Here is a 14,699-nt window from a genome sequence, read left to right as displayed (position 1 = left end):
AGCCCTGGATGAGAAAAGACTCGAAGCCCAGCAACACTTGGAGTGTTATCAAGCACGACTCTCCAAGGCCTTCAACAAGAAAGTTTTCCCTCGTTCTTTTCAAATGGGAGATCTCGTCCTTTCATTGCGTAGGCCTATCATCACAACTCACAAGACAAAGAGCAAGTTCACGTCAAAATAGGATGGACCATACGTAATACAAGAAGTCTACACCAATGGCGCCTACTTAATCATGGCGGAAGACGGCTTGAAGATCGGCCCTATCAATGGCAGATTCTTGAAGCGCTACTACCCCTGAAAGGCGACAACTCATGCTCTTTGTTCGCACGAGCCTAAACTGCATGAACCAAAGCTCCTGGCCCGCAAGAGCATAAACTGTGTACGGCAAAATCATCATCAAAATTACTGTTAAATTCATCACTCATTTGAACTACGTTATGGCTTTGATCTCTTCTTTGGAAGGGTACGTAGGTGACTCGAACATTCAATTTCGAGTTCAGTCATATCAAAATTAAAAAAAATATATAAAAGTTTTATTAAAGAAAGTCAATTTTATTACAAAAGAATAAATAAATAAATACATATGTTATTATGTATTTACAAAAAAAAAACAAAAAATAAAACAAAACAAATGCATTGAGAGAAATAAAGTCCGTTTTTATTTATTTTTCTGGAAATTTTACATAAATTTGCATTATACATACTTAAAAAAAAATCAAATCAAATTTACAATAGGGGATCTTCAAGGACGTTCAGGTGCCGCCTCACCACTCGGCAGAGCTCCAGAAATGAGAGGCGCCGGAGGTTGACTGTTTGAAGCCACACCACTCGGCGGAACTCCAGGAAGAAGAGGAGCCAAAGGTTGATCATTTGGAGCTTCATTACGCGGTATAGCCCCAGAAGACGAAGGCAAATGCTGCTGGACCAAACCCACAAACCTCTGATGATCAAGTAAAATCTGACCATCAGATTCCTGCATCTGGTCAATTTTCCTCTTCATGTTTGTCGCATAGCTATGTGCGAGCTTATGCAATTGTTTATTCTCCTGCTTGAGCCCTCTAATCTCCTGTTTGAGACTCGTCACTTCAGCCGCCAATGCTTCAACTTGACGGGTTCGAGCAAATAGGCGTTGGGCCATATTAGACACATAACCTGCACACTGCACACGGAGAGCCAGAGAATCCTTAACAGCCAACTCATCAGACCGTTTGGAAAGTAGTCTGTTATCTCTGGGAGTGACAAGGTTTCGGGCCACCACCGCAGCAGTCATATCATTCTTCACCACCGAATCCCCAACGGTAAGAAGACCAGTAGGGGATATGAAGGATGGGCGCCATATGTTATCTGGAGAAGACGGGACTACCTCTTCACCAAGGTTCAAATCAAAACTACGGTCGGAGGGTCCAGACATTTTCAAAGGTGTTGAAGAAAGAAGAGGTCGGACAAATCAAGATCTTAGAAGTGCAAGAAGGGAGTTTCTACAAGCGAAAATTCAAGTGTGCTTTGAAACGAATTGCGTGCCTTTATAAAGATCAACACTTGACAGGATTTCAAAGATCGAAGAGGCGAGCTCAGAATTCGAAGAGGCCAATTCAAAAAATCAAAGAGGCAAGCTCAGAAATCGGAGAAGCATCTTGCTTTTCCAGACGCGTTAGCACCCGTCACGCGCAAACTTAGCTTTGCGGAAATCACGGGCAATTTGTTAAAGCGCAAATCCCAGATATCGAAGAGGCGCCAGTCTTTTTCAGCCTCATCAGCACCCGTCACGCACAAACTCAGCTTTGCGGAAATCATGGGCAATTTGTCGAAGCGCCGATCCCAGATATCGAAGAGGCGCCAGTCTTTTTCAGCCTCGTCAACACATGTCACATGCACACTCAGCTTGACGAAAATTACGGACAATTTGTCGAAGATTTCTGATAAAGAAGAAAGCACGTGAAGCCATACTGATCAAACACGCATTGGTTGCCGACACGAGTAAAAGAATAGTACCTCTACAGGTACTAAAGAATTTCCTATAACTGTCCACCTTCACCCTCCATAGCAAGGCAGACATACATAACCTTTCTTCATCTCCGAGAACCTTTCTTCATCTCCGAGAATGCCTTCCCAACGAAGCCTCTCGAGTCACTCAGTGTTTCTTATTCCTTGGGGTACCTCTGCAAACAAATGACACCAAAGCAAAAGTATCTCATATCACCAGGGTAGAAAGCAAGAGTATCTTATATCATGCGTTCTCCCTGTCCTTTCCTTTTTCCTTGTTCTTACCTACAAAGACAAGGATAAAGAAAAACAATATGCCGGAACCTCCACTCAAACTCGGATGCCACATTTGCCTGGAGAACAGATAAGGCAAGTGAAAATGATACCTTGCAGCATGTGGAGACAACGTGCAGAAGAAACAAGCAGAGAAGAATGCAGTCTTCACAGTCAGCTCAGCAGAATGAGTCCGAGCTGAGGAACTCAAGAAGCTGCCACATCTGCCTGAAGAAACAAGCAGAGAAGAATGCAGCCTGCACAGTCAGCACAGCAGAAGGAGTCTGAGCTGAAGAACTCGATAAGATGTTACATTCTACCAGAAGAATAGATAAGACAAGGGAAAATGATACATTGAAGCATGTGGAGACAAGCACAACAAAGCACGTGTCGATTCATCCGCTACTTCTTCAAAATCAAAAGTATCTCATATCATCAGGTTTGCAATCACTCTGGGTGGAGGACTCGTTTTGACCCTCAAATTCTTGGGTCGACTTGCTAGGCGTTGTGGGCTGCATGTGCCGTTTCACCACCCTTGAATCAAGTCCTTAAAGATCAAGTCACCAACTGGAAGAAGAGCCCATCAATCTTGAAGATCATACCGTTGACCAAACTGCTCAGGTGTGAATTAGAAAGATTGAACAAAGCAACAAGTCGTCACCTTCACCTCGTGCCTGCTTGCCATGTGTTCGAGTCAACATTCAAGAATCAAGCATCAACGGCCCTTGAAGAAGTTTCAGGCCAAATTCAAGATCAAGCCTCGACGGCCCTTGAGGAAATCACAAGTCCGATTCAAGATCAAGCGTCCACCATATTTGAATCAAATCCAGTTCAAGAATAAGCTGTGGAAAATCAACAATTGGAGGAATCCAAAAAAATCCTCCAACCCCGTTCAAGATCAAAGCTGTGGAAAGTCAACAAAGCGCAAAAACAAATACATGCCGATTCATCTACTACCAAAGCCAAAGATCATCTACCACATAAAGCTCCTTGTGGTCCAATTTTAACCTTCAAGATCAAGCCTCGACGGCCCTTGAAGGAATTTCAAACAAAGTCCAAGAACAAGCCTCAACGGCCCTTGAAGAAATCTCCAGCCCAATTCAAGATCAAGCCTCGATGGCCCTTGGATTGACAACTACATTAAGGGACTTCAAAACGCATCTCCTACATGTAACAAGCACATGTATACAACGCGCCTTGAAGTGGGGGCATTTGTAGACATTGAAATTTCGGTGGCATAAATGTTAACCATTGCATTAAGATTACATTTGTAAACATTGAAATTTTGGTGAAATAAATGTTGACCATTGTATTAAAATTACAACCTTCATCCACCAAGTTCACCTACAACATCCACCAAGTTTCACCTACAACAACCACCAAGTTTCACCTACAAACATCCACCAAGTTTCACCTACAACATCCACCAAAATTCACCTACAACATCTACCAAAACAAATGGATGGTGGTGATTCGTTCCCAAAGCCTATAAATAGGCTCCTCCATCAAAGAATCAAGGAAGGAATTCACAAATACATTTCTCTACTCCTCACACATCCAAAATCCTTGAAGCTTTGAAACTCTAAAGCTCTCAAGCAAATCTCGAAGAATCAAGAAAGCTCTTTTCGTTCTTCGTTCTTCGTTCATCGTTCTTCCAAGATCAAGCCCCGACGGCCCTTGGATCAACCATCCACCAATTCAAGATCAAGCCCCGACGACCCTTGAAGAAAGCACCATCGTTCATCATCCGTTCATCCAAGATCAAGCCCCGATGGCCCTTGGATCAACAAACATCAACAAATCCACACATCCAACCGTTCTTCAAGATCAAGCCCAAAAGCCCTTGAAGATCCGTTCATCACCGTTATTCAAGATCAAGCCTTAACGACCCTTGAAGAAACACTCATCCTCAAGATCAAACCCCAACGGCTCCTTGAAGATCCGCTTAAATCCACCTTCAAAGATCAAGCCCACGACCCCTTGAAGAAACTTCCAACAGTTCATCCAAGAGATTGTAACCCAAAATCATCAAACACAAATATTATTTTGTGCACGTTGTTCTTGTCTCTTTCGTTTCAGGAACTTTCCGTGTTCACAACCACCTCGCCGCGAGCATCCACTTTAGCCCATCATTTATGTATTGAGGAGTGAGCCCTTACTCTATAAAAGGGACTCTCTCACCATCATTAGAGAGCATCGCCGCCTGCTGAGCAACCGCCTCGCCATGAACACCAACTCTAGCCCATCATTTTGTATTAAGAAGCGAGCCTTTATTCTATAAAAGGGACTCCTTCACCTTCAACGCCACAAGTCGAGCCAACCAAGGCAACATAAGCCACAAGCAGAGCAGCCTCGCAACATGTGCTACTTCTAGTTGAGCATCATTTCAAATTGGGCACCACCTCATATCGAGTATCAGTTCTAGAAAACATCTAGTTACTTCGACTCACACATGGACTGAATTTCAAGTCTCCAGCCAAAAGACTCTCTTGACTGAAGACTTGGGGGACTACTGTTTGTATCATACTTAGGACCTCCGTATTTAGACCTCGTATAAATATTCGGGAGACTCAAGTGTAATTATGTAATAAATTAAAGGGCAAATATGTAATAAGTGAGGAGCCCTTAGTCTATAAAAGAGACTCTTCACCCTCACAATCCTCAAGCCTCACATCCCCAAAACAGAGGCTCTCATATTCAGAGTTCTCATCCTCACAGTGAAGCTCTCTCAAAGCCTCTCTTTCTCTGGGGGACTCCCCCTCACGCTTGTAATCCATACATTCATATAGAGAAATAAAATCAACATCAGTGTGGACGTAACCCAAACATTAGGGTGAACCACGATACATCTTGTGTTCTTTACTTTCTTGCAGATTCACGGTGGGATTTATGTTGTTCCAAAACCCCTCCGATTTTGTGCATCAACATGTTTAAAATAAGAATAAAGGTTAATTGTTAGTTATTGGGTGTTTGGTCTAGTGTTATGATTTTAATTCAGGTACAAGAGGTCGGAAGTTTGATTCTCGCAACACCCCCCCAATTCGCAGTTTTTTGTGTTGATTAAATTAATTACATGAAAATTAGTTGGTTTTTGTACTCTAATTGAAGAAAGGCAATTCTTGGTATTATGTTGGCTTTCTCCCTTTATATATAGAGATAAATTATATTACTTTTATGATTTATCTAAACTTTTAATCGAATATATAAAGAAATAAAATTTATTTATAATGTCTCTAAATTAGAACTCATATGTGAAATCTTGTCCCATAATTTCACTATTCATTTATTCGTAATTCGTATTTTGTAATCCTAATTTGTACTTTCGGGAAATTAATATTGTTTTCCGTTAACTTTGGAATTTTGGTTACTCAGCTATAAAGTTTGATTTTGCATAATTAATCATTAAAAATCCATGAACCTTTTGAGAAAAATTAGAGAAAGAAACCGGAAGAGGTCGTTCAGGAGGAAACTCCTAAGGTCTCCAAGAAGAAGGCCAAACTAGCGAGCTCTGGCGATCATTAGGGTGAAATGCCAAGATTGTTGACCTTACATCCTTGGTCGAAAGGACTTACAAAATTTTCTAGTAGCCACAGGCAGAGGAGTGGGTGAATCCTGCTCTTGAAAAGCCATTTATGGAAAAACATAAATCTTCAAAGAAGCAAAGACAGCCATCTCATCGGATTTCCCAAATCCCAATTTGCATTCCTCCAGCTCTCGATCCCACGGCTGAGCCCTCCACTAGTCAAATTCTAGTTAAGGGGTTGGTCAACGCCTCACCGAAAGGGCCTGTTATTCAACTTCATGCTAATGAAGAGGCGCTTGGTGAAGTGTCGTGCCTAATAATCAAGCCCGTTCATGAGTCGGTGTCGCTTCCTTTAAATGCAAGTGGTCTTCGTAATAGAGTACATGCTCAAGCTTTAATTAGTTTCGACATCTCCCCTGCTGATTTTAGGGAAGTGTGTCCAAAGAGGACCTTCAAGAAAAGTGTTATCGGAACAGATATGCAGCTAGCTTTCTTATTTTTCACTTTCAACTTGGCTCCTTATTTGTTTTCTTACTCCTGCTCTTGTATATATATTTTTTTTCAGGGGAATGTTTGGACAGAAGCCTTGATCCGTACCTAAGCAGACAAGATTTCCAAACTCGAAGCAGCTTATACAAGTGAATTGGGTAGCATGATCAAGTATGAGCGGGATTCGCAGGAAAAATAGCTCTAACCTTTAGAAGCTTTCGGATGTTGAGAAGACTTAGAATGATGAGAAGGAAACTCTAAGGGCACATCTAGATGATGTTGAACTATTCTACTCACCAGAGCAAGCTCGGTCGCAAGTTGTCACACACACATTCACGAGAATGGCGTAGTTAGCTCAGTAGTTGATCGGCATGTGTGCCACGTATGTCTTGTAATTGTTAGGGTCAAAATTACAAAAATGTGAATTTTCCTTTCAAATCCATAATCAAATACCTAAAATCAATAAATAGATCAATTACTAGAGGGCTAAATTAGATTAATGGTTCTCGTGGTGATAAGGTAATTGGAAGATAGTCCCCGTGGTGAAAAATTCGGTTTTAAGCCTTGTTGGTGAAGTCTGTTAGGATTCAAGCCCAAAATTAACATTTCAGTCAACTTTCCGCTAACATTCCCACCCCCACCCATCTTTTTTTTTCTTCAGAGAACAATCAGACCACAAACAAATCATAAAAACAATTAAACCCCAAATTAGGGGATTTAACAACCAATCACAGAAAAAAAACCTCAGGAAAACAAAAATCCTCAAAAACAAACCATTGATTTCTAATAACAATTTCACTCAACTCTTCATTTGAGTTCATTAAAAACAAGATGTTAATGTTGTCAGTTGTTAGTTCGAGAGGTCGAATTCTTCAGCTGATGATGATAAGGTCTGCTTGCTGCTCCTCTTTTCATGTTGCTTGGTTTTTGTTTTGCTTGATTGGTGTGCGAATCTCAGCGAATTAGTCAATCGATTGATTTCTTGGCTGGTTGGTTCTTAGGATTAGATTTCATAATTTCTTCCATCAAATAAAAGATGGGGAGCTAATAGAAACGTTTAACGAAATCAATTTTTTTTAGTGCTGCATAAAAAAATATCTAGTTCTCAAACCATCTCTATCCCTTAGGTTAAAACCTAAAATTTTTAGTCCAGAAATTTTGGGTTTTAACCCAGAAACAGTTTTTCTACTCCAACCCATCTGGGCTAAAATTTTAGCCCTAGATTATTAAAAAAAATGAATTTAGGCTATTTTTTTAAATTAACTTTAAAAAAAATTATGTAGACTATCCTAAATTAATTTTATGAACATTGTAACATAAAATATATCTAAATTCCAATAAATATTGAAAAAGCACTAAATCGACACATGAAACTCATGAAACACTATGAAATAATATAAACACATGATAGAGATGTATAACCACAAAATACAAGAAACACACAAAACACATATGAAACACATACAAAACACATGATAGAGATGTATAACACACAAAACACATAAAACATACAAAACACATGATAGAGATGTATAACACATGAAACATATAAAACACACGAAACACATACCAAATACATACGAAACACATGAAACACAAATCTACACGCATGAAACACAAACCTTCAATCATCCTTTATATAAGCATAGGTTGAATATCTAACCATCACAAAACATATTCACCAATCATCCAACTTTCATAGTGTTTTTGTTCCCTCAAAATCATCAATATCTCATCAATGGGTGAGAGAAGAAGGTGTAGCTTGACAATACAGATGACACAATACCAAGCAAGCCTTGCAACTGGGGATGCAGAAATGAACAATGAAGAAGCCGAATTTGCAAACTTGCTGCAACTACATACAAGACTTAATATGATAGGGTCACACTCAGTGAGTATATGAGACGTTTAAATAGAATTCAAGCTCCTCAAGGTCATGACACACTTTGAAAGGATTTGGTTGACCATATATGGCGTCGAGAAGGAGAAATGTGGTGATGGATAATCTTAAGTGTGTTAGTGTGGTTGTTTTCTTGTGTTAAATTTAAGTCTGCTAGTGTGATTGTTTTCTTGTAATAAATTTAAGTGTGCTAGTGTGGTTGTTTTTTGTAATAATTTTTTATTTTGATTTGTGCCAATGACACCATATTCACTAATAGAAACCCATGCCAAGCATAAAGCAACATCTTCATCAAAGGACCAATTACGACCTCTAATATGATCTTTTGCCATCTTGAAAAATTTGGAAAAGGGAAGAAATGGTTTTGGAAGATGGTAGAAAGAAAAATTGGAAGAATTGTAGGAGAAAAAAAATGAGTTTTGTGTGAATGTTTGAACAAATAATAGAGGTATTTATAGAGTTTTTGGGTGAATTTTGAGTTAAATAATTTTTTTAATTATTTTAACCGTTGGATTTAAATTTGGGTCGTTAGATTTTTTTTTTTTTTTTACCGTTATATTTGATTATATTTGATCTCAGTAGTTGGATTCAATAAATATATAATATAAAACTAAAAATTAAATAAATTAAAGTAGACCGTTGGATATCCAATATCCATTTGAGTTGTGGCCGTTGGATCAACAAAAGGAGTTGTTGGGCTCATGTCACGGGGCAATAGTAGGCCGACAGCCCCACATGGGTGGGCCAGCGTCACTGAGGCGGAAAAGCGCAAGCCGGCCTTGCGCGCGTTTGGGCTAAGCGAGTCCAGTTCACTTTCCTTGTTCGCCTCTCACATGTGGGCTTCACCATTAATTTTGGCCTAAATCTTGGCCGGAATTTGACTTTTTTTTTTTTTTTTTTTTTTACTTTTAACACTTAACCCCATTTTAGCACAAGCGTTGGAATGAAATGAGAAGAGAAATTTTAAGATTTACTTCAAAGGTTGGAGTTGGTATCATGGACATTCAAGCCATGGACAAAAGAGCTTTGAATGGAAGCATGGAGCAAATAATTCATAGCCTTGGATGAATGAGTTTTTTTTCTCCTTTTTGGTTATGAAGGCTAAATGTGTTAACAGAGAATGGACATAAATGTTAATTTTGGACTTGAATCCTAATGGATTACACCGCGAGGTTTAAATCCAAATTTTTTTCTACCACAGGTGTAATCTTCCTATTACTCCAACACAATGGGGACCATTAACCAATTTAGCCATTACTAGGGCTAGTTGATCTGATTCCCTCACAGAAAATATGCCTTAAGTTACATTATGCCCATAAGCTCGAACCTACAAAGTGAAAAACATCTACAGCCAACAGACTTAAGCTTTCGAGCATTTATTTTTTATCTAGTGCTTACTAACTACTGTGCATATACTACATCTTTGAATAACAGAACGCAGCTCAGGTAGGCGACTCAACAAATGCACAAACCAAAATCAAAACAAGATCTCAAGGAAAATTGTATAGCTTCAACAAAATTGTATGATCCCTAGCATTGCGTTAGTTTTAACTACTGAACTCCATCTCTAAAAAAGAAAACGTAGAAGTTTCCGTCACGTCTACAACAGCAAGGCAAGTATTGTTTTCTGGTCTAAATTCCATAACTAGTGCAAGTTTTCGACCTCTCTTAAATATCTTCACGTCCCTAGTGTGGGTTACAAGAGTCGGAACTTCAATGTAATTCTCGTGCACCTGAACTGTGAACAGTTCAGTAATCTATTTCTTCTTCTTTGTTTTGTCTTTGACTGACTGAGTATATGCAGTTCCCTGGCCATCAAGAGTAAAAACGGAACACATAAGGATTGATTCTTGAATTTATAATGACCAAAGTTAAGAGGATATACTTTAAACAACACAGTTCAGCTCATTATATACACATGAAATTAGAAAAACCGATGATTCTTTGTTTTGTTATATCCCTCCTTCAAAACATATACTTCTTTATTTTTCTGTGGTAATTTGAAACACCTATTAAACTACAGATGCGGGTAGTTCTAAATGAAGCAACCCATATTGAATAGGCCCCTTTAAATGTTATGAGTGCGATACTTGGATTATGAGAGATGCAAATCTCAAAAAGAAAGTGATAACTTTTAACAGGTCCATGTTTTAACCGTTGGAAACACAAAATTTGAAAGTTCTAAACAAGTTAGCAAAAAAAAATGAAAAAAAAAAGAAAAAAGAAAAATAGGGAGATATTCTGGAGCATCGACTGCATACCTGAAGCCATTCATCCATAGAGGCATCGGTAGCCTTGGTTCCAACTTCCACCTTGGGAGCCCTCTTGGTTTTCTAACCAAAAACAGACACACAAAAGATTAATTAAATGAAAACTAAATGAACACAAGTAATTATAAACATATAACTACCATGACCTATACTAAACGTGCAGTTTTATAAAGATTTGAAACAAGTATAAGAAATACAACAATCTCATAAATAAGTTTGAATACCTTAGAAAGGTGCTGTATTTGACCATGAATCCATAAACCTAGGAGGACAAGAAGGGCACATCCAAGGGTGACAAGAAAAACAGACTCAATGCTGAGCATAGCACCGGCCTCAACAACTTCGATAGTACCATTGTAGAAGGTGCTCTGGTATGGTTGCTGGTCTATCTCATAATAAATGGTACCCACGAGATCAAAAGCGCCAGGCTGCATAACACAAATTAAATGATTTAGGTCAAGCGTACCACTCCATTGATTCAATTGCATTTTAAAGTAAAGTTGACTGAAAATACAAGCAATTTCAGATGTTAACAATAGAAATGAATGATGATACCTGTAAGAACTTGCTGACAGCAAATATGTATGGGAAAGTAGCCTGAGCCGAAGCTGGAACTGATCCATTGTTAAATGCCTACAGTTAAACCACATCTGTAAGTGGAACTGACAAAAGAACAAAACAAAACTAGCCAGAAGCAACTTTAATGCAAAGAATAACACAAAATTCCCAACATGAAAAGAAAAGAGGCACATTTTACAAACTAGGAAGTGTAAAATGGTGCAGGAAAATAAATGACCAACCCAATGGTAATGCGTTTTAAAAATATAAGTAAAAAAGCTTTAGGTTATTAAACTTTTCGAAGCCCCAAAATACTTTAAAAAAATCAGTTCAACATCTCATTCAAGTAAAAAGCAAACCTTCTACAGTAAAGATTAAATCTGAACTGTCATCGCTCTCAATGTCCTTGATTGAGCTATCAAATAGATTGCAAGTTTGATCATCCTTTCAATGTGACCATCAACCCTCATCCACTATTTATATTAATTATTACAATACTAGACAACTGGGCTCGTGCTAAACAAATAGGCAATGAGGGGTACGATCTTTACCAAGTCACTTATGAAAATAGATCTCATTAAGCTTCAATAAGAAACTTAGATAACCAAACTTACACTGGTCATGGATATCCTGCCAATCTAGATTTTAAGAACTATGGTTTGTTAAACATACATATCCTTCACTTGTAAAATAAGTTACATGCAATCAGCAATATCTCAAGCAGCAAGCAAATAAAGAGGGGTTAATTACACTAACACTCCCTGAGGTTTATCGAGTTTTCACAAAACCCCTTTACGTTTGAAACATTACACTAACACCCCTTCAGGTTTTAATTCACTTTCACGTAACCCCTTCACTCAAAATTCTACTAACAAATTGATATCTTTACCCTTCCCTATAATTAAATTACGTAAACAATAAGTCTTTGAAAAATATTAAAAATATAAATAAACATTAAAAATAGCAAAACCACCACTCCATGAAATCCCCCGCCCTTTGACCCCATTGCAAGTCTGCAACCCTAACCATCCTTGAACCCTCCTTTGTGTGTTTTCCCAAAACCACCACAAGAACCACCACGACGGGATCTCTCCTTTCGTCGACTGGATCTCTCTCCCTCTCTCTCTCTCTCTGAATCTGTTTGAAATTTTTGTTGGATTCTTTTGGTATGTTGTTTAAGCTTTTAAGTTGATGATTTCATATGGCGCAAAGTGTACAATGTGCAGTGGGTATACCATATAGTAGAATTAAATGTAGATGTAAAACGTTTAGAAACTAAACTGTACAAAAATTTAGAGTTCAAAGAGAATAAGTATTTTGTACAAGATACTTGGGTCGCAGCCTCCATTTGTGATGAACTACAACAACAGTAATCTGTTTGATCTTCATCTCGTTATCAAGCATTAAATATTTTGTTGACAATTTTAATGTTTAATTTATTATTTAATATTTTCTTTTTCTATATAGAATTATGAAGATTTTTTTGTTGTTTATAATTATAAAGATTTTTTTATTGTTTAAGTAATTAGTTATAAGGGTAAAGTTGTCAATTTATTAGACGAATTTTGACTAAAGGAGTTATGTGAAAGTAAATTAAAACCTAAAGGGGTGTTAGTGTAATGTCACAAACGTGAGGGGGTTTTGTGAAAACTCGATAAACCTCAGGGGGTGTTAGTGTAATTAATCCAAATAAAGAGATATTATATTGCAATATGGAAATAACAAATGAAGTTCAGTCGTTCATAGACATGACTACTTGTCATAAAATGTTTCCAGATTCTAAAAAACATGTTAACCAATAAAAAATCTCCTGATGAAACAAAACAATTTAAAAGCAAATCCAGATATCATTTATGTGTAAACCAATCAAACCAGCAATTACCTGGGCAGTAAGATTCTGAACCAGCAGATTGTGATCAAAAGGAAGATGAACGCTAGCTTTGATTGCAATCACATTCAGGCTCGACTCCCCTGGTTTATCATCAAAACAGCAATTAAGCTATGTTCTAAACATTTCAGAAAAAAAATATAGCAGAACAAGTACATCAATACGCCTGCACAATAAGTAATCATGTTGCTCTTTCCAAGGGGAATTGGCATGTTGCAGCACAGAACAAATAATAAAGGTAATAAAAACAATTTGAACACAGCATTGCATTGCACTCGAAGAAAGAGGGAATCCAATCACATAAGAAAATGTTATGTTTATTACCATCATTTTTCAGACCAACCAGTAATTCAGTCTCTTCCCCTGCCGCCACCGCTGCAGAGACGAGATCAAAGTAAAAAACAAACTTCTCAAAATAAAAACACACTTTTCAAATTGAAAACTAAAAAAGGCTACAAATTTTCCAATGTATAATAACGATGAAATTTTTACTTTTAGCGATGTTTTTGGGGAAGACACAGATTGTATCAACTCCGGGAGCTGGGCTAAAACTTCCGTCTCCAAAATCTTGGACATCCTCGCCAACAATTCCAAGATCACTGCTTTCTTCCACGGTGTCAGAAGCATCCACTTCCGAGTCAGACTGGCCCCTGGCGACTAAAGATGGGAAAAACCATATATTCAGTACGACCCACTTGGAATAAACCAAAATGTTATCATAATTTCCACAAATTATGAATATTGCAAATCAAACACGTAAATCACAGTCTATGAACTCAAGACTCAACTTTTGATTATCTAACCCAGCATGCAAGCATTAGTTAAGTCATCTGAAAAAGGCAGGACAGGAAAAGAAAGCAATGAGCGAAAAAGGGTCATTAACAAAACACGTAATCGAATTCCACAACCTCACGAAAGCAAATGCATGTTAGCTGAAAAGGCTACCTTGAAGTGAAATTTAGCTTTCTACTAATTAATTAACGACAATAAACTCATCTAATCCATGCCAAACCTACACATCAACAATAAATTCGACCATACACCGTCAAAACAATGGAGCATCGAATCGATCAAAACGAAAACTAGTCAAACCAGATCTAATTTGCACCGATCAACAAAGTCAAACCCAACAAGTAAAACACCAAACACTAGCTGGTAAATCGATTCGACGCAGCAAATCGCAATTTCAACAAACGAAATGAACGAAACAATACAATATATGTATACAAGGAACATATATTAGATCTAGATTTGGGGATTGAGAGAGACCTTGGAGGAAAGGGGATGCGATGAGGAGGAGAGCGAGGAGAAGAACCCTTATCGTGCTGGTCGCCATGGGCGGTGTTCGGAGCTTGCTCTTTGGAGAGAGAGAGAGAAGGGGGGGGGGGGGGGGGGGGCTTGTGGCGATGGTGTGAGAATTGTAGTGAGAGACAGAGAGACTGGGTTCTGCAACACACTGCCTAAAGCTGAGGGACCAATATAGCTTCCGGTTTACGGGTCAAAGAACGACGACAATTCTCAATATTGTGTTTTTCGGAATTAATCGGAAATAGTGTAAGTGAAAAGTTGCGAATTTGGGATGTTAAAATCTAGTATACCCCGTCGGTATTTTCTTTCATCATATTTTGGGGTATTAAAATTTGAGATGTGCTATCCACACATCTTTTTTTACTTCTTACACATCCTTTGTTAATTTCTATCAGTTGATCTTCTTCAATTCATTCGATCCGACGACCGTAAACTAAAAAGGTGTGGGAGAAGTAAAAAGAGGTGTGGGATATCACACCCCTAAAATCTCTTCTTAATAATTAAGAA

At 38.2% G+C, this 14,699-nt stretch overlaps 1 protein-coding gene across 2 annotated transcripts in view; it reads right to left on the bottom strand.

The window, feature by feature from the left end:
- LOC126585903 (translocon-associated protein subunit alpha) overlaps positions 1 to 14,406 on the bottom strand; it is a 30,257-nt gene extending 15,851 nt beyond the window's left edge. The window contains exons 1-8 of one of the 2 annotated variants that reach the window (XM_050250483.1): positions 14,154 to 14,401; positions 13,377 to 13,541; positions 13,209 to 13,259; positions 12,879 to 12,967; positions 10,994 to 11,071; positions 10,663 to 10,866; positions 10,430 to 10,501; positions 9,646 to 9,976 (exon numbers count right to left, since the gene is read on the bottom strand). In XM_050250483.1, coding sequence (XP_050106440.1) covers positions 9,926 to 9,976; positions 10,430 to 10,501; positions 10,663 to 10,866; positions 10,994 to 11,071; positions 12,879 to 12,967; positions 13,209 to 13,259; positions 13,377 to 13,541; positions 14,154 to 14,220 — 777 coding nt within the window. In that variant the 5' untranslated portion in view covers positions 14,221 to 14,401 and the 3' untranslated portion in view covers positions 9,646 to 9,925. Of the gene's footprint in view, positions 1 to 9,645; positions 9,977 to 10,429; positions 10,502 to 10,662; positions 10,867 to 10,993; positions 11,072 to 12,878; positions 12,968 to 13,208; positions 13,260 to 13,376; positions 13,542 to 14,153 lie in introns of those variants that run through there. The other variant, XM_050250485.1, reaches the window with a different exon arrangement.
- Positions 14,407 to 14,699: the final 293 nt, after the last annotated feature.

The sequence above is a fragment of the Malus sylvestris genome, chromosome 10 (genome assembly GCF_916048215.2).
Source record: "Malus sylvestris chromosome 10, drMalSylv7.2, whole genome shotgun sequence".
Lineage (NCBI taxonomy): Eukaryota > Viridiplantae > Streptophyta > Magnoliopsida > Rosales > Rosaceae > Malus > Malus sylvestris.
Note: the sequence above shows the minus strand (reverse complement) of the source record. Positions and strands in the feature narration are given on the sequence as shown.